Source organism: Periplaneta americana, chromosome 17, assembly GCF_040183065.1.
Source record: "Periplaneta americana isolate PAMFEO1 chromosome 17, P.americana_PAMFEO1_priV1, whole genome shotgun sequence".
Classification (NCBI taxonomy): Eukaryota; Metazoa; Arthropoda; class Insecta; order Blattodea; family Blattidae; genus Periplaneta; species Periplaneta americana.
The window spans coordinates 17,527,932-17,554,537 of NC_091133.1; the positions used below are offsets into that span (position 1 = coordinate 17,527,932).

Consider the following 26,606-nt stretch of genomic DNA (forward strand, 5'->3'; position numbering starts at 1 on the left):
GCTAAGGACTGGCTATGGCGAAGTTAATACATACTACGATCTTATTTACATACTATAAAACATAACATACTGATAATGTGCAGGAGTTCTAATTTATTCTTATGAAAATAATTTACATATTTACAAAAGACCAAGACTTGTATTATGCATGAAATTACAGAGGGTATATCCCGGACATATCTGAATCTGCTGCTGCTGCTGCTGTCTTCACCCAAGTTGATAACAAATCTAGCTACTTCCTTTTCTATTAATCCGTAATGTTTCTTTCCCACCTTAGGAATTTATTGCTTTCCTCACAACCTTCAATAATTTCTTCAAAGTCGGAACTTCTTTCTGCATGGTATAAAATTCTTGAATCTTTCTTCTTAAAATACATCGCTCCATATCATCTACAAGAATTAAAGATTCCCTTGGTCTGTTCCTCCCTGGTGATTCTAGCTTTTCATCTCCTGCACAGACTCCCTCTCGCCTGATTTTCTTTATTAGGCGCTCTGACCTGCCTATATAAATTACATAAAAATGTTGTATTATATCAGTATTAGTTAAGTAAGTAATTTTAATATGTAATCAATTGAAATAAAATAAGCCTCATCTGTGATCGCAGCTGCTCTTTTCGTTGCCTGATTTAGAGGAAACAGATATTGGCCTGTTTGTTTCTCTTCATCGAAAAATGCTATTACTTGCTTAATAATATTTTTTTCACCACTCCGTGCTACAGTATAGATGTTGAGTTGACAACACTGGACTGCAAGTGCAAATAAGCTGAAGAAGGTTCAAAATTGTGAGTAGTGGGGGAGAGAAAGGGAGAGAGATAGGAATGCAAGGAGGGAAATGAATTACCGAAGCTGAAAAGGAATTAGGGTTCAGTTCGCATATCTTACAGGGGCACAGATCTGATGGTCCCACTGTAATGTAATACTGCTCTTTGGGTGTAGATACATCGATTTCGATATGAAGGGGACTAAGTTTCACACTCTATAATGCTTAGTAGAATTTATGATACAATTTTTATTTCAGCCTTAATTTCAAAATTTCGGCCAGTAAGTAGTTTTTCTTAAACTGCTAACAATTTAGTATTCAAGACTTAGGCCCTTTCATAAATAACCTATTCATTTGTTCTTTGAGGCTCACATCAGTTGTTCACCAAGGATTATTGAATAATATTAAGATCTTCTGGACAATTTTTTGCTTAACATGCTTGGCCATTAATTGTATCAGCTCATTATAAATGTCTTTACTTATGTACTTGGTAATAGTTTTTTAAATCACAGTCTCGAATCTGTTGTAGATGTTGTAGTAAAGGATCAAATGTGACAGTAAACTTAATCAAGTCTAAAAATTGCTACTTAAATTATCTCTACGACTTCTTAGAGCCATGTTATGGGTAGCCAAAAATAAAATTACTGCTATAACTCTCTTTAAAATATTGGTCCACTTTTTTTTTTCTTGTCATATTTGTTGTTCAACAGCACTATTGATTGCTTGCCCTTGCGTTAATCTTCTTTCTAGTTCCATCCGTTTTAATGTACAACTTATGTGTTTTGGACTATTTTCATGGGATTTTAGACGACTACTAAGATTTTTCCAGTTGTTACACCTCTGAGAAGATAATGCTGTCATTGAGGTTGAAAAAAGTCGGCAAGCAAAACATTATATTCTACCTCAATTTTTAGAATATACAAGCCAATGCAGGTCCTGTTTTTCTTCATTGCTTAAAATCCTGAAATAGTGGTTAGGTGAAAAGTGTCTCTTATTGACATCCAATGGAAACAACATTTTCTTTTCTAACGGGTACTTTTTCGACAGTTTGTAGCCTTTCCTTGTATTGAATTGGATGTGGCCAATTGCTGAGGTCAGTGCTATCAAAAGTGCCTATTTCACTAATTGAACATGCTGCATTAGCGTTTTTATTAGAAGACTCACCACCAGTGTCACTGTTTATACTACTCACATTTATTTGTAGAAGTGGAAAGTTCTTGAAGGATCAAATCATCACTTCTTGCAAGTGCACTGTTTCATCGATCTTAATATATATTTTAGCATTGAACCACATAACTGCTTCTTCAATTGCTCTGTTGCCTCCCATTGTTGATCAAACATGCACATGGAGCGGGAGGAACAGAAATACAAATTCCATGAAAGCTAATCAAGTGAGAAGGAAGGAATGGCAGCACTTTGAAAGCTAGACTCTGGTATCAGTTATTATATTTCATTAAGGATGAAAATAAATAAGAATGTAGAAATAGAAGAAGAAATAACATGTAAATAAAAGGAAACATAGGCATCTGAATGAAAAATAAAATTTTAAATACTCATAGTTGTGCGGCCCTTTTAGGAGTGAGGCCCTTTCAGGTGAGGCCCTAGGTGGAAGTCTGTTTTGCCATTATGTAGCACCACCACTGCATGAAATAACAGTAATGGAAAACTTCAGGTTCAGTTTATGTTCACACAATCAGTGCTTCAGCAAGACATTATTAATTAGCCCATCGGAGAGAGAAGATGGAGTCAATCATGTCCTTGTTTTGTTAAGATTTCATTTTAAAACTGAATTGAGAATGAAGCTTTCACATAAACTACTTATTCATAATAATTTAACTTAACCTAACGTAGGAAAATTAGTTCTTTTCACAGCAAGCATATTTTAATTGCATCAGTTTATGTGTCGAATATAACTATATGACTCACGAATGTTGTCATTCTTGTTTCATTGTGTAAAAATAGATGGTGTGTGTTTTTAGTTCAGAACCACAGGAAGGTCTCATAGGTGAATGTAAACTTAATATACTAGGTCTATAGCATGTCCACAGTTGTATACATCTAGGCTAATTTTTTGTTCGAATTCATACTTTTCTATGCCTTTTTATATTACAGTATGCTTTTTCCCTTAGATGCAGCAGAGGATCCATCAGCAGCAGCTAATGATAGAACAGCAAAGACAAGAAGAACTGTTACGTCTTCAGCAGGTTTGTACAGAAATTGCTTTAACACCAATACACAAAATACAGATTATAAATAATACTCCTTTTTTCTTTTTTTTTTTTTCCTCATAGGATGCTTAATTTGATTTACTATTAGCTTGAAGCATCCGTCGTTACCCGGGTTTTCCTTCTTCCTTCTAAACTTTCGAAGATCTCAGCAAATCAAGGATAGAAAACCAAAACAAATTCTTTACTAAGCTTTCCTGGTCCCTAAAAGTGAATCTTTACATAGCGTCACTTAACATGAATTAATGAACTTCTTAGCCAAAATGCCTGGTAGGGTTAACTCAATTTAAAACAACTGAAGATCAGGCACCGAAAAGAAAAAAACTTCATCATGTGTCTTACATTCAACTGTTTTTTTAATTAGCATTGTCTTGAAGTTCAGCTAAAAAAAAAAAAAAAAAAAAAAAACACTCCTCAGTCCCTATATGCCTGCTTAGTCTTGACTCAGTGTTCTACATTGATCTGAAGCTGTGCTAACATAGGTTTCCTGTAATTTCCTGTTCATGTTTTCACTTGAAGTTTAAAGATAGTTTGATAAATAGGGAATTCTGAACCCCTTGGGGTGTCACGGTGAGCTAAAATGTACCTCTTTATTGATCGTATCAAAAAATCAGTGTTGTTTAGTCAACTGTCCGAAGACAGATCTGAACCTCACAAGTGATACCATCAAAGCACCACTCATGAGGCAACTAAGCCAGGAGATAATGGGGTAGGATCGCCACTTTCTTTCCCTCTCAATTGCTTACATTGCTGACTAGCTACATATTAGACTAATCAGACTTCAGATTTATACAAACAATTGTTCTTCCTCTGACACATACTGTCAAGTGAGGTATACTGCCTGATACAGTAATAGTACATACCAGCCAGAACCTTAGTCAGAGGTAAAATCAATGTATATAGAATCTAATTTATATAGGGAACATGCATGGTTGCCGCCAGCGCCTCTAGCAAAAAAAAAAGTGACAGAACTTTGGTGGCTGCATCTGAGAATGATCATACCATCCAGCAGAGTCATCGGTATGCATGTGCACTAATAACACGTAAAAATGTCTAAATCACAGCAAAATTGTTGCGTAGTGAATTGCCACAATACAGCACAAAATGATGAAGGAACGGGATTTAAATACAATTCATTTTCTAATCGTCCATGAAAACAGAGAGATTGAGGAAATGGATTTTGGCAGTAAGAAGAATATGAAAAAAGTATTTTCTTTATGCAGTATTTATTTCAGTGTTTTATGGGGGAATGTTGAAATAGTGACGTGCTTTGTGATTGAATAACTAATAATTAAATGATAATAATATAATATTAATTATGGCCCAAATTAAGCGTGCATTACATAATGTTAGAATAGAGATTGTTCACTTTTTTCCATGTAAAATGTGGTTTGGCTACACTAGAACATTCCCAAAATAATGATTATGATGATGATGATGCTGCTACTGATGATGATATAATAATAATAATTATGGCCCAAATTAAGCATGCATTACATAATGTTAGAATATAGATTGTTCACTTTTTTCCATGTAAAATGTGGCTCTGCTACACTAGAACATTCCCAAAATAATGTTTATGATGATGATGATGATGCTACTGATGATGATATAATAATAATAATAATAATAATAATAATAATAATAATAATTTCTTGTTTGTAGTGAACATTTCGTTGGGAGAAAGCCAAATAATATTGAAAATCATCCATCATATGTGCCTTTTCTGTTTCAAGAAAGCTATAAGAGAAAACCAAAAACAGAGCCTGACATTTCTCGAGTTATGAGATCGATAAAAAATAATTAAACATTTAAGTAAAGATGCGCCTAATTGTACATATTTTTAAGAAGGGGTAAAAGACTAACTAGTAACTTTCGAGAAATATCACTTTTGTTGACGTTGTAGAAAATTTTGTCCAATATTCTTTTGAGAAGATTAACTCCATATGTAGATGAAATTATTGAGGATAACCAATGTGGTTTTAGACGTAATAGATCAACTATTGATAGATTTTTTGTATTCAACAGATATTGGCAAAAAATGGGAGTATATGGTAAGGACCACAGTACATCAGTTATTCATATATTTCAAAATGGCATATGATTCTGTTAAGAGAGAAGTTTCATATAATATTCTTATTGAATTCGGTATTCCCAAGAAACTAGTTCGATTAATTAAAATGTGTCTCAGTGAAATGTACAGCAGAGTATGTATAGGCCATTTTTTGTCTGATGCTTTTCCAATTCACTGCGAACTAAAGCAAGGAGATGCACTATCACCTTTACTTTTTAAATTTGCTCTAGAATATGCCATTAGGAAAGTGCAAAATAATAGAGAAGGTTTGGAAATGAAAGGGTTACATCAGTTGCTTGTTTATGCGGATGACGTGAATATGTTAGGAGAAAATCCGCAAACTATTAGGGAAAATGCAGGAATTTTACTTGAATCAAGTAAAGAGATAGGTTTGGAAGTAAATTCCGAAAAGATAAAATGTATGATTATGTCTCATGACCAGAACACAGTACGAAATGGAAATATAAAAATTGGAAATTTGTCATTTGAAAAGGTGGAAAAATTCAAGTATCTTGGAGCAACAGTAACAAATATAAATGACACTCTGGAAGAAATTAAACGCAGGATAAATATGGGAAATGCCTGTTATTATTTGGTTGAGAAGCTTTTGTCATCTTGTCTGCTGTCAAAATTCAGAAAGTTAGAATTTATAAAACAGTTATATTACCGATTGTTCTTTGGGGTTGTGAAACTTGGACTCTCACTTTGAAAGAGGAACAGAGATTGAGGGTTTTTGAGAATAAGGTTCTTAGGAAAATATTTGGGGCTAAAAGGGATGAAGTTACAGGAGAATGGAGGAAGTTACACAATGCAGAGCTGCACGAATTGTATCCTTCACCTGACATAATTAGGAACATTAAATCCAGACGTTTGAGATGGGCAGGGCATGTAGCACGTATGGGCGAATCCAGAAATGCATACAGAGTGTTAGTTGGGAAGCCATAGGGAAAAAGACCTTTGGGAAGGCTGAGACCTAGATGGAAGAATAATGTTAAAATTGATTTGAGGAAGGTGAGATATGATGGTATAGACTATATTAATCTTGCTCAGGATAGAGACCAATGGCAAGCTAATATGAGGGTGGCAATGAATCTCCGGGTTCTCTTAAAACCATTTGTAAGTAAATAAGGAAGTGTCTCCTAATGACAATGTTTATGATTGCGTTGTGCAAAATGATAGTGGAAGAGAAGGTAAGTCGATGCAAGCAGCATGTGAGGTTGAAGTAATAACTTTGTACAATTTACTTGTAATTTTAGTGCCAATATATTTAGACTGAGGAATATGGTATACTAGTGAACAGAGGGTTCCCAGGCATTAACACACAGTTACCTCGATTTTTTCTCTTGTACAGAGGAGGGACCTGAAGGCTTACATTACAATGTGAGGTTTATTGTACTTACCACTCCTATTCTGTGAATGATTGAGTAGCCAAATGGCTGCGCTCTTGTACAAGTACAGCATTCCGCACAGTGAACTTAACCTGGGCTATGTTATGGATAATGATATGTAAATTAATGATGGTGAAATGAGTTCGAGGTCCAACGTCAAGTTATCCATCAATTCTACTTCAATTGGTTGAGGAAAACCTGGAAGAAAACCCCAAGCAGGTAACTTGTTCTGACCAGGATTTGAACCTGTGCCTGCTAATTTCATGATTAGATGTGCTGACCGTTACTCCACAGCAGTGGACTGTGGACTGCCCCATGTCTTACTGAGGTATCTTATGTATTATTATGCCTGAGGATAGACATTCCAATCCAGTTAATGAGGGATACTTTTTCAGAGCCACTCTCAATTAATATCAGTTCTTTTTCCACTATGGACTATGACTATTTGTGTAGTTAATATATACGGTATACTCAAACCCAAATTTAATTGCAACTTCCATTATACAAACACACAATAATGTTCATAATATGATGCAACACTTGAAATAAAGAAACTCCTCTGCCCTGTCTAGCTTAGCACACAGTATATGCACCATCACCAGAGTTTTGCATCTAAATCTCGCCAGAGCACTCTGTCCCGAAGTGTATGCATGCTCCCTATAGGGGATTTTCATCCCTTGACCACTGTACATCAGCTTATACCATACGGTTTTTTAAATATGACTTGAAAAGTGACATCTCACTAATTCAGAACATATTAATTATACTGGTATTATGTTTTTACTTTGTATACAAAATACAGATACAGTATAACCTCGCAATGTCATTTTGTGACCTAAAGAATAATATTTTGAGAGATATATATTTTAGAAATTAAGAGATTATTCTTTCCAGTTGGCTTAACATATTACATTGGCAGTACGATTATACAGATATAATTGCACAGTAATACATTTTCGGACATGTAAGGGATATGTATTTTAGAATTAATACAGTGTTATTTTCAGTGGGATACATACATTTGCATACTACATTAGCAACATGACAAAAGTACCACTGAGTTGCTTTTCGATATTCATACAATTATTTGTTTTCCTCTTTATTGCTTAAATATATAAATGTTTAGGTGTGTCCACTCGAGAGAAAGTCACATAGTCTTCCATTCCAGCCATCTATTTTTCTTGGGCCTTGCATTTCTTCTTTTTCCTTTTCATAATAATAATAATAATAATAATAATAATAATAATAATAATGATAATGATTTATTTAACCTGGCAGAGTTAAATACTTTACTTGCCTGTCTAAAGTTTTCTTTGGGATTCTCTGGTCTGACATATTTTCAGATGACTGAATCACTTCAGCTTTCTCTTTTTATTACACCAAAGTGAAGTATTACATTAATAATTTCCTTTATGATGGTATTTTGGTCTTGAACTTTTCTTATTTTTAGGCCGACCATCTTCAAAAATCCATTTGAACTGCTAGTAGAGTGTTTGTGTATTTATGCTGTCTGCTCCAAATTATAAGACTACTTTGAACAAGAATTTGATATGCTTTATGTTTGATGAAAGAAGTTTTTTTTTTTTTTTTCATAATTCAGAATTAAACGTTTCAGTTAAATAATTATGCGTAATTAGACTTTTTTTTTTTTTTTGCAGTATTATAATACTTGCTCTATCTTTCTTTCAGCAGCAGTAGTTATGTATTTTGGTTTTCTGCTTATAGTTTTATATTTTACTGTTTTCAGACAGCATTGGTGGAGAAGCAACGTGAGGAACAGGAGCGACAAATGATACAGCGTCGTCAGGAAGAAGAACTGTTTCGGTTGCAACAGGAAGCTTTGATGGAAAAGCAGAGAGAAGAGGATATGATGCGACAAGTAGGAATCTTAAAACCTGTTATTTTGTTTAATCATCATCACCATCATAATCAACCTTACAGGTTGTAGTCCTTTGAAGAACTGTTATGGTCTATCAAAGTTTTCTTTCCATCGTTTTTGATGATGTCTCAACGATCTTTTTCCTGTTGGATTATAATTCAGGATTGCTTTGGTATTCTGTTGTTTAATATTCGAGCCAATTGGTTTGATATTGATGTACTATGTGAACCAGAACAGGTATCATTTGGAGCTTGTTCAAGACATCTTCATTTCTTTTCCTGTCCCATTTCGTATAACCTGCTGTATGGTGTATGAATTTCATTCCACTGGTGGTAATGCGATTTTCATCACGTTTCCGAAGAGTCCAAGCCTTACTGCCATAACATTGAACAGGTCTTGCCAAGGTTTTATAGGAGCAGAGGCGTGTATGTCTTTGGACTAATGAAGATTTCATAATGCTGTTGATGATATACGTAGATTTATTAAATTTAAGGATTTTGTCTGGTATATCTGATTCTGTCATAAATTATATTTTATAACCAAAGTAACTGAATTCATTTACTCTTCCTAATATTTGATTATTGATACAAATTTTGCTTGGTATTGCTTCTTTTCCATAAAAAACCATAACTTTAGACTTATCTGTAGAAATTTCCATTGAATACCTATCTTCTATTGATTTCAAATTATGTACAGATCGTTGTAAGTCATCTTCTGTAGAGGCTAAAAGCACTAAGTCATCTACAAAGATTAATGTATCTAAATGTAGATATCTATTTACAGTTACATACCCATGCCATGGCAATTTAAATTCTTTGATGATAGCTTTCATATACATTATTAAGTAAAAGTAGAGAAATCCACAACCTTGTCTAACACCTGAATTTATTTCCCTCCAAGGTGATAAAGTATCTCCAGTTTTTACTGCAATTGAAGTTTCTTTGTATAAGTGAAATATATTTTGGATAATTTGATGTGATATATTATCATTTAATACAGGAATCGGCAACCTATGACTCATAATGTACTTCTATCTGCCCCACTGGTGAAAGACAAAAAGTTTATAAATAAAATAATAGATTTAAAAAAATAACTACATTTTCTTTCAACTTCGAAATAAATTATTATTTTGGGGAACTTAACAACTTCTGCTACAATTGATTAGTAGGAGAGACACACTCCTTCTCTCTTATATATTGTATTAAAATTAACTCGACACATAGCTTCTTCACTCTATCCTTCCTGCATTATAGAATGGACTCACCTGCCCAAGCGCATAGTGCCACTTTGATTTTGTAACCACAGCCCGTCACAGCATTGTGATCATACACAGACGGCAGTTGCTTTTAAGTGAGAGAATGAAAATGTTGTTTGCTCGCAAGCTGTGTTAGTTCTGTTATCATTAATATTCAGACAAAGTTAAAAAGGCGAAAGAGTAAGGCAGTGTTCTAATTTGAATGAGATTTACCAGGTAAACTGTTTTCTGAATTCTTACCTGTAAGGAAAATAACAGATAACTCTAAATTGCTTTATTTTCAAATTTTAATGAAGGGCAACAAGGCAATTCTCGGTTGAGGATCGAATGAGTTAGTGATGTGCTCCATGTCTAGTCCCTTGGCTATCACCCTCTCCAATACTATCACTGCCATTTGCTCAATCAAGTGCTGGTTATGAAATTTCGTAAATAGATTTTCAAGCATCGTATGCAGGAGAATATTATCTCGCACCCAGAGCTCAACTGGCAATTGTGAGAATGATAACAAGCTCGTGTAGTTCACTGAATATAATCTTGCAGTCATCTAGCATTGATGCCAATTTGAGAACACTCTCAACTTTACATTTCTTCTCCTCTTCCTACCTCTGTATGTTATTCTTGAGAAGAGCTGTTTCAGTCTGCACACTTTCGGTATCACAGTTGTAGTGTTTGACTAAAAGTCTTAGAATATTGATGTAAAAAAAGATAGTTGGTTTTGGATTTAGTGAGCTTACACCACATATGATGGGAACGTTGTCTGTAAATCGGTGCTTCAACTCTGTCTTCATAAGACCAACAATTGGAAGAAGCACATGCTCATAATATTCTTGAAATGAATAAAGGTCATCATATTTGTTATACAGTGATCAGCCAGGTGTTACGGAAGTCTGTACTTTCCTGTGGAGACACTTCATGACTCTGCAGTTTAATTTTCATGGTGATAGACTGTGAATCATCTCAGATTTTTTTGAACTTTCAGGCTTAGACTGTTGACAAAGCATCAACAAGACTCTGAACAAGAGTGCAAACCTTTGCGATTTTACATTTCTCCCCCCCCCCCCTCCTCTTTGGAGAAGGATCCGCAGCCTTAGCCTTATTGTGCAACTCCTTATATTGGAATGATTTTTGAAGTCCTCAGGGCTGCTCATCAAGCATGTGATTCACTGTCTGGTGCCATCTTATCAATTCAGCCACAGCATCCAGGTCTGACGGAGTCTGCATGAACAGGAATGCCCCTCCATCTCCCTGTGATGTTCCTCTGCAGCTTCTTCAGATCGATGGTATCTGTTCGCAATTCACGTGCATGAATCTACTGCTTCCTTAACCGGAGGGATATGCCACTGTCGATTGCATGATTCACCAAGGCGCCATCTATTCGATGGAGCTACATTCCAATTCTGTTCACTAATTGAAGCCCCTGCAGCTTCTCTGAATATGTGCAGCTCCCGCAGACATGCCATCTGTAGGTGGATCCTGGAACCACATCCGCCATGTCCTCCTGGTCAACCAGCAACTATTAATGGAATGATGTTAATGAAGGTGAAATGAATCCGAGGTCCACTGCCGAAAGTTACCCAGCAATTCTGCTTCAAGTGGTTGAGAGAAAACCTCGGAAAAACGCCAGCCATGTAACTTGTCCCAACCAGAATTTGAACCAAGCTCATTTCATGGTCAGGAAGGCTAACAGTTACTCCACAGCGGTGGACTATTCTTTGGAGATAGTCAGAGACATTTCACCACAGAGTGAGCAAATGGAGGAAAATGCATAAATTCACAGTGAATTGGTGGTCAAGAATGCAGTTTAACATTCCCTGTGCTTCAGATGATTGTGTGAGTTTCTTGACTCTTGCAATGCACATCAAAGTGACAACAATATTGCTGGCAGATTTCTATGAACGGCCTTTACCATTATTCATGTCTTTTTGTTTCTGCAAAAACACTTCGTGTATATTAGAACTTGGCATAAATACATCCAAATTCTGTAAATACTAAAGAATCATAAGCTACTTTGATATTCTTGCAAACATCAACAAGAACAAGATTCAGTCTATGATTCCAATAATGGTTGTAAATTGCCCAAGGCACTTCCTTGCTAAACAAAACTTGAACCCCATTCACGTTACCTCACATCACATTTGCATCTTCATAGGTCTGCACAACACAATAATTCTTTTTCTTGAGAAAGACAGAAACTGAGAGATTTGAATTAAAACTTTCATCCTCACAAAAACCCAAAAACCTCTCATATGGTACCATTTAGGGGAAGCTGGATTATTTTGGGGTAAGTGCTGTTCCTGGTTATGAATAAATATTAATCTTTAGATGTTATTTTATTGTAATTTATGCATGTAACTTTATTATGTAACGAATCCTCCCCTGAGCATGAGATCACTCTCTTTCAGGTGAGTGCTAGAATTTTTTATTTACAATTTCTTTGTATTATATTTTTATGGCAGTATTATATTATTATTAAACTTGAATTACGTAATATGATGTACCAGTCTGAGACCAGCAAATGTAGCAGGTAATAATTACAATAATTACATACTTCAATAAGAAACAACAACAATGCACTGAACGGATTTAGATTACAACCACACCACATCATACTTGAAGAAGGACTGAAGAAAGCATAGGTCAAAAAATAAGACATAATATGCAGTGTTGCAAATATTCAAGAAACAAAATACCATACCAGCTGGCAGACTAGCATTTCGGGTTAAGGGTTGAAATATCTACAGTACATCAGTACATGTTGGTAATATCTGACTATATTTGGTGAGTATGCTGATATAGCAGGCCTTCCTTGTCATCAGCTGATATTGTTCACCCAATGTTTTGTAATTTTCGTATGAGTAATATTGGATAACATTGTGTTTATTGTTATAAAGGAGATAATATTGCAGGCTCTGGCCCTCAGAATATTTGTTGCAAAGAATCCGAAGCTACTTCTATTTGGTGTATCGTTCTTTGTTATTTCTTAATATAGATCAATAAACATATTTATCAATGAATTGATCCCTTTCATTGATAGATTCACCCTTTTAAACATTTTCTTCCTTTTTTTTTATTTTTAATATTCATGGTGCAAGAGTAGTTCACTAGTATTTTAATTATGCACAACTAAATTATTGTACCCTAAAATTCACCTATGTTTAGGCAGTATTATTTAAAAGACACCTAGTTCTTTTTTTTATGAAAAATATCTATACCAAGGCATTTTTGAACCAGCTAACACTACTAATCTTGGAAGAAGAAGATATCTTTGTAATACCGTTGTAAAACACCCATATGTGCACATACTTTGAGCATAGGATTGCGTTATATACAGAATGTTAACAAGTCCAGAATTTTAAGCTTTTAAGTGTTGTTTTCTCAGAAATAACTGTGGATCAGATGGAACTTTGTAGGATCTCACTTCAGCACATAATATATGTATGCAAATACACGTGCATGTAAAACGAGTAAGAAAATCGTGTTTGTGTGATGAAGTGATTACTTACTTACTGGCTTTTAAGGAACCCGGAGGTTCATTTCATGAAGTGGTTGCAATAATTTAAAACATAGTGAACTGAAATTAAGTTAGTAAGTGATGGAACTTACAAAGGTTACGTTCAATAGCATAATAGATGGATGTTACTGACTTTGAAGTTCATTATGGAATGATGAAATGTATGTTTCACTGTCATTTGCATTAGTCTTGATTAAGGTTGTTTGTTTCAGAGGATGTCTGCACCTCCTCCTGGCACTGCTCCTACAGTCCTGCCGCCACCTATATCTGTTCCTTCAACAATGCCTGCATCAGGACCAGGAGTCTTACCACCTGGCATTGATGTATCAGGTCCTCCTATGAGTGGATTAAGTGGACCAAATATGGCACCTCCTCCACCTCAACTCAGAGGTCCTCCCCCTTCAGTAGCTATGCCACCTCCACCAGGGATGGAAGTAAGCATCTTATTAAATAGACATGCATATTATATGAATATAAGAAGATATTTCATTCTACTTCAGCATAATTTAAGTAGAGAGTTCTTGTTTCATTCTAGCTGTCATTTTTGTTGCATAGAGTTACTTTTATGGTGTAGGTTATGTATATGTGTGTGCTCTTGCATGCATTTGTGTATATGTTTTTAATGCATAAATGTTTAATAACAAATGTGTGTATTTATTTCAAATGGAACACTGTATATTCTTTCACATGACGTATCATCTGTGGATTCTGAGTTCAGTGTGTGTTATAAGTGAGATTTGGGTTGTCAGTCCTTTTGTAAATTACATTAAAACGAAAGTAACATGGGCTTTGAATATTTATTGAAATTTGAGTTCTTTACACAGAACAAAGAGATTTCAACACACTAATCCTGAACAATAATCAAAAACTTCATATGTATTGTTCAGAATGTTCACCATCAGCATCTTTCAATTACTTTCTGCATAATGCCACGTAATTTTTGAGGTGTAACTATTGCTGCCGTGATTCGATTTTGTAAGTCTTGTAAAGTTGTTGGTGGTATTGAATAAACAATATATTTTAAACAAGGAAACACAAAGAAGTCTAACACTGTGATGCGAACTTCTCAATCACAGCATTATAAAATGAGTTTTTGTCCTTCATTTTGTGCATTAACTCCTTTTCGATTGACAACAAACTTAAGTTACACAGGCTTTCTTGAGTTTTTTATTACTTCATAGGTCTTGATTTGTCTTAATGCAGAAATCGAATGTTCCAAAGCACTTGTACAAGGAATGGTCAGTATTAACCTAGCAAGTTTATACACTTCACTAAACCCAGAAGAAGGAAATTTTCATGCATAAAACTAACAAGTTTGTGAACATCCTTTCCATGAAATTCAGATGAAATGTAGAGAACACTTAATTCGTTCTTCAATTCAATGCGATCAAATAAATTTCTATACTGAGCCAAAAGTTTCTATAGGAGTGGTTCGGGAAATGTTTTTCTATATTCATAATACTGGGATGCAAGATGACAAATGGATGTTCTCCAACAAGCCATGCATTAGCAACCAACCACCCATATCCACAATACTTCTGGTAATGTAACAAATAAAATATTCTAATTTATCAAGTTGAGAAAACCTACAATCAATCTGATGAATTAGGCAATCAATAATTTCCAAGTACACCCGGTGATAATTATTTTCTTGTTCCGTTTTATCTGGACAGTGCCGCTTTGTTTTAATCTGATAGGTTTCGTCCTTATTTGAAATGTTATTGTTCCAAACTGATGAATAAGAATGTTCTCTATCATATTGAAGCTTATCTTTGATGTCAGTTACTTTCCTGCTACAGTTCATTCATTCATTGTGTTCTACCCAAGGGCAGGTCTTTCACTGTAAACCCAGCATTCTCAGTCTTTCCTATTTTCTGCCTTCCTCTTTGTCACCTCATATGGTCCATATATCTTAATGTCGTCTATCATCTGATATTTCTTCTGCCCCGAACACTTCTCCCATTCACCATTCCTTCCAGTGCATCCTTCAGAAGGGAGTTTTTTTTCTCAACCAGTGACCCAGCCAATTTCTTTTCCTCTTTCTGATAAGTTTCTGCATTATTCTTTCTTCATCCACTCTTTCCAACACAGCTTCGTTTCTTATTTTGTCTGTCCACTTCACACACTCCATCCTTCTCCATATATCCACATTTCAAATGCTTCTAGTCGTTTCTCTTCACTTCATCATAATATCCATGTTTGTGCCCTATACATTGCTACATTCCACACAAAGCACTTCACTAGTCTCTTCCTTAGTTCTTTCTCCAGAGGTCCGCAGAAGATGCTCCTTTTTCTATTAAAGGCTTCCTTTGCCATTGCTATTTTCCTTTTGACTTCTTGGCAGCAGCTCATGTTACTGCTTACAGTACACCCCTGTAAATAATACCAAAATTTTTTGTTTGTAAAATATTGTATAATATATCTGTGTAAGCAAGCAACATCGAAAACACTTCTAATAGAAATATTGTTACAAACTCTTGAAGGAAAGCTAGGAAACCACATGATTTTATGACTGTCTCACTATCCCAGTTACCAGAATGTTTAATATTATTTTCGAAGAACTCACAAAGTTCAGATCTGTATTCTTTTACAGTGTGGCAAAGTCTTGATGTAAAATTCCAGCTGCTTGGTACTACATTGGATAATTTCTTTTGTACAAATTCATGCAACACATATATCCTTTCAGAGGATTTAGAAAAGAAAACAGAGAATCCGCTCAATGTTTGGAAAATATTTTACATTCTTTAATAACTGATACAATCTGCTGGAGAACAAGATTTAGAAGATAAGCATAACAGTGGGTGAAGATTGCACTTGGATAAGTTGCTAAGACTTTAGATTGTAAACCATTCTCATGACCACTCATTGCAGAAGTTCTATCGTATGTCTGACCCACGAGTTTAGTATAAATTTCAAATTCATTAACGTGAGTAAATAAACCATCTGCTGTTCTGTCAGCACTGACATCAACCAAGTCCAAGAATCTTTCAAAAACAGTATCACCCTTTACATGGTGGAGAATTTATATAGTGAGATTTGTTCTCAGTAATAGCTCTTACGATATCATTTTCAATCAATGGAAAAGTTCCTTGAAACACTGTGGACGAATTTAGATAGTTTTCCAAAAGTAATTCATATTTTTTTTAACACATTCAACAATTCAAAGAATTATCTGATTCGTCATATCCCAGTAGAGGGAGCTCCTAGTTAGCTAGAAGATAAATAACGTCAGTGATTCATATCAATATGGCTCTATTTTTCTTTACCTCTTCATTGTGTTTACTGGTATCAATGCTCTGTTTGCTGAAAAGTTTTGATTTCAGGAAACATTGTACATGAGTTTGAGATTTTGAATGTTTTTACTGTGATTTAAGTCAGTAAATCCATGCTTATTCCAAACCTCATTTTTGTTAGAAAAGAATAAGCATGGCCAGCAAAATAATCTTTTTGAAGTTTCACAACCCGCTAACATTTTACATTTTCAAATTGTGAAGTAGAAAAATGTTTAGTATATTGTTCTGGTTTTGTTTTATATTGTTGCATTAAATTCGGAAGTGTTGGGGTAGTTCTACTCTTATTCACTATGGTATATGTAATTTCTCTTCTAGTGGCCAAGATGAGAATGGTTTTTGCAAAAGATCTTTTACAGTATACATTTCCAAGTGTTATTATCATTAAATAAGGAATTTAAATTGTCCTCCTGCGCTGGCACACAACTATGAACTCTAATAAAACCTAAACATGGTAAATTCATTCACACAAACAGTCAAACACGCATGTCATACACAGTATTTTATAACATTACAATTGGCAGGCTGAGCTGTCTGCTTACAGAACGACTTGGGACCGTGAGAGAAGTATCTCCACCACGCCACTGTGCGCACGCAGAGAATTATACAATTGTGTTAGTAACTCTCAAACTACTGTGAACTGTAGTGGACTTTATGTTGTCAGCAAACAGCTGGATACATTAAGAAGATTGATTAGTAACTCTCAGCTGAGGATATTCTGTTATACGGGCAGAACAACCAGACCTGATACCTCATTCCACTTTGTCAAGCAGCACATACATTATAAAACGAAAGTCGTTCTGGGCATGGTGTGCACATCCAAGCAGCAGACATTTAAAATATTTAAATGGTAATAAATTAAAATGATTATTGAATTATATATAAGTCAACATCAAATGAGTTTACCAAGCATCTAAATGGTGATAAATTAAAATTATTATTGCATTATATAAGTCAACATCAAATAAAAAGTGAGATTACCGAATTTACAGAGTGTCCAGCACACATCTTGAACACTACAATATACGCTCCTGACTCACACATGCAAATACTTTCGAACATGAAAGCATCCTTCTAACAAAGTCACTTAACTTGGGGAATTTATCACTTTGCACCATTTTCCAGAATTGTAGACCCATCTCTTGCCTTGATTGCAGAAATGGATCAGTCTGCAGATCACACAATTCTAATTGAACATTTTCATCTTGTTCTGAAATATCACACCTCATGGAATTATTAAATAATGTTAGCTGAGGCCTCATATTACCGAAATCCATAAATCGGTTTGTAAACTATACCGAAAACTTGTCAAGGAGTTCAGTACATGATGATATGTTGATATCTTCCAAATTCTTCTGTCACTTCTTTGCACGATGGGAAAGTATTAAGTTTCTTCTTCCAAACGTTGATCTGAAAAGCTTCAGCCGATTAATGAACCCATCTAGATGTGCAGCTAAGCCTAAAATGCTTTCATTTCATCCTTGTAACTTTAAATCCAGTTCATTGAGGTGTTGTGTAATGTCTGTTAGGAATGCAAGACTGAAATTGAACTCCAGATTCTGCAGGTTAACTAATACTGCTTCGATTTCACCCAGGAATTCAATAACTTCCTTTCTCAAGGAAATAAATCTTGTGAGGCAATTTCCCTTAATCAGCCAGCAAACTTTGGTGTATAGAACCAAATCACCATACTCTGATTCAAGTCCTTCTAGGAAAGAATGAAACTTGCGATGTGTCAAAGATTGGTTTCCTTCTCTTATGAAATTATTTTCATCAAATTTTTTTTCTCCAAATACTTGGCACACAGAGCTTCCTGGTGAACGATAAAATGCAGAGCTGGACAGGTAATACCATCTTGTTATAGTAAGCCAATTAAACCAGAATGCGATCCCTGCATTGATTTAGCACTATTAGTAACTATTGCAGAAAATTTGTTTGAACCATCAATTACATTTAACACTTCATTTACTGCTCCATACATATCCTTGCCTTTTGTAGTACCATAAAGTGGAGTTACAGCAAGAAGATCTTCATGAATATTAAAATCCTCAGAAACAGTTCTAATAAAGATTAAAAGTTGAGCTGTATCCGTTACATTAGCTGATTCATCAATGGACAATGAAAAATACTCTGATCAATAATGGTTTCTAATTGAGGACCGTTTTTGCAAAACTTGCTAACTGCAAAATTTTCAAAATTGAGATTTTGGTGGATTAGTTAACATAAGACAGGCCTCTACATGATGCTAAAGGCTTCTAAGGAAAATCTTATTTCCTTCATAGTAGTGTGTCAAAAATGTGATCGTTTTTTCAAAACTTGCTTTCTGCTATGTGAGAGCTATAGCAAAACTTGCAGTTATTTCAGTTTTTTGTGTTTCCTATAAAATTTAGTTTTTACAGTTAGCAAGTTTTGCAAAAACGGTCCTCAATTTATTGTGAACATGAGCACTTAATTCTTCAACTCTTCTGGTAAAAGTTTGTTTTGTTGGGGAACCTTTTGAGTTTCGTGGCAACTTTCTCTTCCCCTAGAGCTCAGATCATTTCTACCAAACATTTCTTCACAAATTCACCATTGCTTTTGAATTGATGTGGCTATGTAAAAAAAAAAATTATTTTGAGTCCTAACCCTTTCTGTCAGATCTGCAACAATTGTAGCACGTGCCATAACTCCTGTATCTACATGGTTCTGGTTATAATGGCAGCTGAGATTGTATTCCTTGTGACATGAGAGAACTTGTAAACACACAAAAGACTGTGGTTTGTTATCCTGATTGTTCACGAAAAGAAAGTCACTTTCCCATTTATTTTGGAACTTTCGGTTTTCATCACTAATCTACCTTTTTTTGCTCATACTGAAGTGGCACTGACTCAAAAGATAACTCAAAATAATGTAATGCTTGAGGTACTGCGTTGGAATTCTGAAAATCACGCACACACGTGAGAGAGAGATGGTGGGAGAGATCTCTGTAGTTAGTTATTAAAAATTTTAATCAATCTAAAGTGTTTCTAAGAAATGGTACTCGATATTAAATTCTGCACATATGGTAACAGACGACTTTATAAATGGAGGGAAATAAAAATACAGGGAGAAAGGAATGCTAAATTAAGTTATAAGTAGAGACATCAGATTTTCGCGAATTTCTGCTAATTGAGTCAGAGTTAAAATTTTTATAGGTATGAACGAGATTCATTCTGTAAATATGTTTCATGATAGAGATTTGTTGCAAATTTTGCTAGTTTTTTTTTTTTCGAATTTGGCCATTTTTTTGCTTTAAACACTTGTTTTACAATTATCACTGAATCACACAGTCATCAGTCACGAAATACCATTATTTTATTTTCGACAATGAGACATTTAAAATAAGTACGAAAAATGGGTTTGTCTTTCATGTTTTATCATGTGGAAAACATGGCTGCTTGCTCAGCTGTGAAAAATGAAAATCTGTGTATAATGCATGGTTTGTTACATGTTAATGCAATAAGAAGAAATGTGTAAAAGTTATTTACCACATTTTCAGCAAGAATACACAACAAAGACTAAGGAGTAATGTAGGGTAATGTTTTATTATCATTTTTTTAAAAGCGATTTCCATGTTTAAATTCAAACTTTTTCTTCACGATTTAAATGTTTAAATACCGACTTTTTCATGATTTACACAGTTAAGTAACTGCTTTTTTCACGAATTGCGGTAGTTTTATTTACTAATTTTGATGTGTTTTATTCACCATTTTACTGTGTCCCTAGTTATAAGTTATAGCACTAGAAATATCGTAAAATTGAGAGTCTGTGTCTGTGAACATTGTTAAAATATATGTATTATACTGTAATAAAATTTCTAGATGTTCATAATGGAGTACAATGATCCTTTGCAGCCTATTGGTATGGGGCCTCCTGGTGTAGGACCGCCAGGTGTGGGGCCTCCAGGAGTTGATTCTGATGATGAAAGTCGTAGTGATCGAAAACTGCCATCATTGTTATCTCTGAAAGTGGAGCCACCAGTTGAAGTGAAGGAAGTAAAGCTTCCTATTGCTTTAGAACAAGCTCTTGCCTTCAAAACTGAACGTGCAAAACAGGTTGGAGTACAGCCTGAAGACTATGTCAAGCTTGGTGAGATCATTATTTAAGTTTTATATACAGATACATACACATATTTATATGTAATGTGTAAGTTATTTCCATTTAAGATCCATTAACTATACAAGGAATTAAAACTTAATTTAGTGAATGTCTTTTACAATGCTTAAATTGATTTAACAAAAATGAAACTAAGGAATTTAGGATGAGAGGAAGAACATTTAATTGTATTTAAAATAATAGGAAGATTGCATATCTGTTTCATTTCATACCATAGTAAACATAGCCTTTACTCCTGTATTACAATGCCTTTTTTTTTTTTCTGAGAAATATTTTAAATACTTGAAAGCCAATCTAGGATGAGTGGGTGCATCAGTAGGCCATTGTTACTACTGTATTGTTGAGTTCCTGTTTTTTTTATTGTGTTTTGTACATGGCTTGTGTTCATGTAACTGATTTTAGATTTTGATTAATGTTTATGATATTGGTCATTGAGGCAGTGATGAATCATGGTCTGTAAATGGATCAATCAGACAGGCTAGCTGTTTGTAATGATCCCCACAGTAGGTTTTCACCTGACAACGAAGAGAGAGCCACTCTTCGAAACATTGTGTTACAATTTTTGAAAATTAGCAATGGAAAAAAGTCCAAACAACTCAACCATTGAACAATTCACTGTTGCTCCCCCCTCCCCCCTTCCCCCCTTCATTCAGATCAATGTCATACTTCATACCATATGGTCACAGGAGTAGCATAAATTCATTGGATAACTTATCAATGTTTATGGGATTTACTGCTGAAATCTTTGCAGACTTTTAGTAAATACAGCTTGGAAATCTTTTCGTCACTTTTCAACATGTCTACTATAACATTTTCTACTTTTCTGCTGCTAGAATAGATAGTTTCATCAATCCCACCCTTATTTTTACATTTTCACATACAGACCTAATAATTATGTTCCAATAATTCTTTGTAAGAAAATTTTTTCTTAAGAGTGTATTCATCAGGGGATTTATGTTCATATATTTAATAAGACACTCTTTCAACTTTGTATTATTACCTTTATTAAGTGGAATATCAGCTGAAACAAATATGAATAATATATTGAACTTTTTGTAGTCTTGAAAAACGAGTTGGCTCTACTGTTAGAACTACTGTTGATGAAACACGTGAAAGCAGGTGCGATATACTTATTGCTTTGCAAAAATATTATTTGGAACCATTGATTTGCACTTTGGCTGCAAATGCTCACTTACACTAATTTATTTTTCAGTATAATTTTAGTTTACGCGACTACAAACATGGCAATTGAATCTCATACTGACATGAGTGAATAATCCTCATTCAATCCAAACCATAATACCTGCTTTTCTTTGATATTTGTTTTTCAGTTCATAATGTTACAATTACTGTTATGCAAAATATCATATCATTTATGCAGTTGCATTGCCAGAATCTGTAGGCAAGGGGTGGAAGGGCTGCTGAACTAAGAGTAGGTTTTGCAATTGCCTCTTGTGCTAACATCAGACTGTTATGCAATGAAACAAAGTTCTTATTCTATTTGACTTGCAAATCCGTACAATCACTAAACAATTAAAATGTAATTGAAGCTAATATACAAGTAATTTGATATTAGTTTTACTTAGTTTCCGTCATTGTGAAAAATGTGGAGGTGGTGAATTTTACTTAGGGGATGTGTGTGCATCTTTTTACACTCACTTAATGATATGTACTCATGACTATGAATTATAATGAAATTATTAGGTATAAAACAGATTTTCAATATTCAATCTGAAATGGAGGTACCATTGGTCGAATTGTTGTAGTATCAGTCCAAAAAGGAATCTTGAGTCTGAGACAGATGTAATAGTAGATCAGTATGATGTTTTTTTTGCATGATAGTGGGTTTTCTCGTTGTTACAGCAAATGGCCGCCACAATTGAAAGTTTATTTTACTGAATTCAGAGTTGCCAAGGTAGATAAGTATGTTGAAATATTACAAATAACTGCTCTAGAGTTGTAATGAAAACCAGTGCCTTCTATGTATGCTACAATTCTACAATGCATGTAAAATTCATATGCATGTAAAATTCAATATACACTATACGAAACAAATCACTGCATTTGAAATGTACTGAACTTTATTTCACCTAACAAAATAAAATAAAAATTATTCCAATTGAACACGAAATATTACAAGTACCTGAATCATATTTTATTCCTTCACATTGAAGGTGATGGTGAAGTTTGTATGTTGGCCAGACTACTAACCTTCAGTCAGCTGTACTGTATATTAAGTTTTATAAAAATATTATTTTCAAAATTACTATCGTGCAAAAAATACTGTACAATACACGTTTATGAAGTGCATTACAAAATCTCGGAAATTGAAAAATTCGCTCTGCTCGTTTTTCAAACTCTTCCTCGATTTTGTAAAAAGCACTTTCCAACCTTGTATCATAATATACTATTACAAGTTCTGTTAGTTCATGAAGCTACTAGGCTACTCAAACATCTCCAACTTCATCCACTTGATCTTCAACTCAATTAAAGACTTAAATATGTAAATCATCTTAAATGTTGTCATTAATAATGTAAAAACTGTCTTATGCAATGAAGAAAATTCAATAATGACAACAGCTCACCTGTACAAATGCACTGCATTAACCCCACTGCAACAGGACTCAGCATCAAAATTGCTGTATTTCATCGCATAATTATCGCATTTTTAATACTGAAATGGCCAAGAAATGGTTAGTAAATTTTGCCTTGAGTTCTTTTATTTAGAGACATACTTTTTTTATTCTGTTATAAATATATGACATGGGATCTTCCACCTACACTTCTGAAAGATGCTGTGTTGAGAATTTTTATATCACCATTGAAAACTGTTACCCTTTGTTGGATTTGCAACTGCAAACCATGGCTCGAATGATAACTCCTAGATCAAAAGAGCAACTGAATTTTGAGTTTTACGAAATCAGTTTCAACAAAAATAAGTGAAGTATATCTCCCACGTACATTTCATAAAATTTATAAAGTATTTGACAGTATAAATATGTACTTAAAATAATTGTTTAATATATGTGTTTTCCAGAGAATATTCCAGAGGCTCCACCTGCTCCTGTTATCAGTCGAAGTGGTCTTGTGGATGAAATAGATGATGAAGATGACGAAGATCAAAATCAGAGTGGCCGAAAGCAAAAATCTGTTCAACAACCAGAGCAGGACCAAAGACAAAGTAAGAACAAGCGTAAGAAAAAGAGGAAGAAACGTGCCAAACATCGACAACAAGAGCTACAGAAGCAAAAAGCAGAAGAGAAGAAGGACCCAGATGAAGAAACTGGAGAGAAAGAACCAGATGTTGAAATTGAGTAAGTAAATTATTGTGGTGATGGCATTCTGATATTCTTACATCATGGAACTTTATATCATCCATGGTCAACTAATAGCATGTTTCTTTCTGCTTCCATTTAACTAGAAATTAAAGCCATCAATTCCATGTAGTAGAATTACTGATCTCTTAGGTTTCGAGTAAAAGCAAAATTCATTGTTTAATCCACCATTTCTACATCATAACTATTGGTAACAGTCTTCACCATCATAATAATTATAGAGACCTTTGACGGAAAAGAGTGGACTCATATAGATTCATAATCTCACTGATTACATAGCCATATGTCTGATAATGCTGCTGTGTACTAGTATTAGATGCACAATTTAAAAATAGATATCATTTAAGATAATCCAATGACTATGTTGGGCATTAAAAACCAATCAACATCATGGAACTCGTAATCTGTGTGAAGAGTCTCCATGACTTGGCACAAAAGCACCTCAGAAAATTGTTGAAGATGAACGTCTGTTAGATATCAGAGTTAAATGAAAGGGGTGAGATGCTTTCCTTTTAGTTGTCTTAGTACAGTATTTTAATTCAAACACTTCATTAAATATCGAAATTAAAAAAAATGTTGCTTTATTAAATATCGAAATTAAAACATGTAGATCCAAAGATTTCTTCTAGCCTTTTAATGGAATTGAACTAATTATGACGAATTTTGGCACCTAAATTGCCGTACTTAATGGAAGATAAGACCCCTCTCCATTATAAAATCCTCTTAATGTTTGGAGTATGTTAATCTTGTGTGTCAGTATTATGCTCGTAAAAATATGCTGATAATCTAAGTTCAAAAATTTATTGTAGCTTAAATTGCACTGATTTTTTTAAATTATTTTCGTAACCATAAAAATATCCGATTAAACACATTAATGATGCATAGTATCAATGTTTAATGCTTTCAAGGCATAGCTATGAACAACGAGCAAGTTAACCTTAATTTAATTTTTATATAGGTTTAAAACTCTGAATATCATTAGATTTATGTTACTATGATATGTTTTATTAAGTAACCTTCACACAGTGTTCTCATTTTGCATTTGCATATACTCATTTTTAAGACCTAAATTTTGAATCACAAACCTAGAAAAAATGGGATCTTGTTTTCGAGCAAATAGGGTGTTTGAATGACACGGTGTGAAGAATTAACATATCTTTTATTGATATGTTATAGATCTGACATAAATGTTTTCACACACTTGAGGACATACAGAAATGTTTGCATTTTACAACAGTATATTTTAGCAACATTTTAATTTCTTGTGGAGAATGTAACTTAAATGTTCACTGTATATAGGGATTTTTGTATTTTTGCTGGGGACTGCCAGAGATGTACAGGTTACACTGACATTCGTAAATTAAAAATTATGTTCAAAATGTTGTCTTTACTATGCTAAACAAAGATTTTGTCTTGAAAATTTACTCAGACCTCAGCCACTGGAATGCTTTCGACCTGACACAGGATATTATCTTTCATTTCTTCCATTTGTTTTGTACACTTTGTCTTTAAAATTACCCCATAAGTAAAAGTTGCATAGTATTAGATTCGGAGATCAAGGGAACCACACATTACCGATAATAATCATTCTGTCATCAAACATTGCACTTAATTGCAGCTTTGGACTACAGAGCTATTGTATCCAACAGTCTCTCTCTTTTTCTGATAGTTCATCGAAAAATTGGTTCATAGTAGTTCATTGTACTGGTGTGAATTAAGAAATATTAGACTACTTATTTTCCTTGCACTAATAGCACACCAAAAACCAACTTCCAGTTCATGGAGCAGTGTTTGATAAAGGATAGCTGGTTTATCTGGTCAGCAATAACGATTATTGTGACTGTTTACTCCTCTTTTTAAGCAAACCATTACTCACTGGAGGAGGGGGGGGGGGAGCAAAATAAAAAAAAAGCGAAAGTTGTGGTCTATTAAACCTTCATTCACAGATTCAAGAAATCACTCAAAAAGATATTGTTAGAATTGACTCCCTTAGATATGAATTCTGCTGTTGTGTAATTTTTGTAGGGCTTAAATTTCATTAATTTCACACGGTGTGCACTTGTTTCACTAATTTGTGGAGTAATTTCTTTAGTTATTGCTGTAGATTTTCACCAATTTCATCTACTTTACCTTATGTCAATATTGTCCATGTAGGAGTGCGTTTTTGTGTTATAAAACCGTTTCTCTTGCTTCCAGCTTTTTAAATTTTGCACATAGGAGTTATTGCAGGAACAACAACAATATGTTATTCAGCTGTTACATGCTTCATCCAGTTCTAACAGCACACAGATTACAACTGATCATAAGATATGTGATTATATTATACCCTGTCCTCAGCTGTCCCCTTCCCCCTAGCATACTTACAAATGGCTTTTAGAGAATCTGGAAGTTCATTGTCACTCTCACATAAGCCCTCCATTGGTCCCTATCTCGAGCAAGATTAATCCAGTCCCCATCATCAAATCCCACCTCTCTCAAATTCATTTTAATATCCTCCCACCTATGTCTGGCCTCCCCAAAGATGTTTTTCCTCCGGCCTCCCAGTTAACACACTATTGAATTTCTGAATTTGCCCAAGTGTGCTATATGCCCTGCCCATCTCAAACGTCTGGATTTAATTTCTAAGTACCTTATTCTCAAACACCCTTACCTCTGCTCCTCACTGAAAGTAAGAGTTCAAGTTTCACAACCATACAGAACAACTGGTAATATAACTGTTTTGTAAATTTAAACTTTCATCTTTTTTTGAGAGCAGA

The 26,606-nt window shown here is 34.3% G+C and overlaps 1 protein-coding gene across 1 annotated transcript in view; it reads left to right on the top strand.

The window, feature by feature from the left end:
• Sf3b2 (splicing factor 3b subunit 2) overlaps window positions 1-26,606 on the top strand; it is a 61,851-nt gene that overhangs the window by 3,729 nt on the left and 31,516 nt on the right. The window contains exons 2-6 of the mRNA XM_069816397.1: window positions 2,889-2,963; window positions 8,194-8,325; window positions 13,304-13,525; window positions 20,254-20,488; window positions 23,553-23,829. Of these exons, the coding sequence (XP_069672498.1) occupies window positions 2,889-2,963; window positions 8,194-8,325; window positions 13,304-13,525; window positions 20,254-20,488; window positions 23,553-23,829 (941 nt within the window). The remainder of the gene's footprint in view (window positions 1-2,888; window positions 2,964-8,193; window positions 8,326-13,303; window positions 13,526-20,253; window positions 20,489-23,552; window positions 23,830-26,606) is intronic.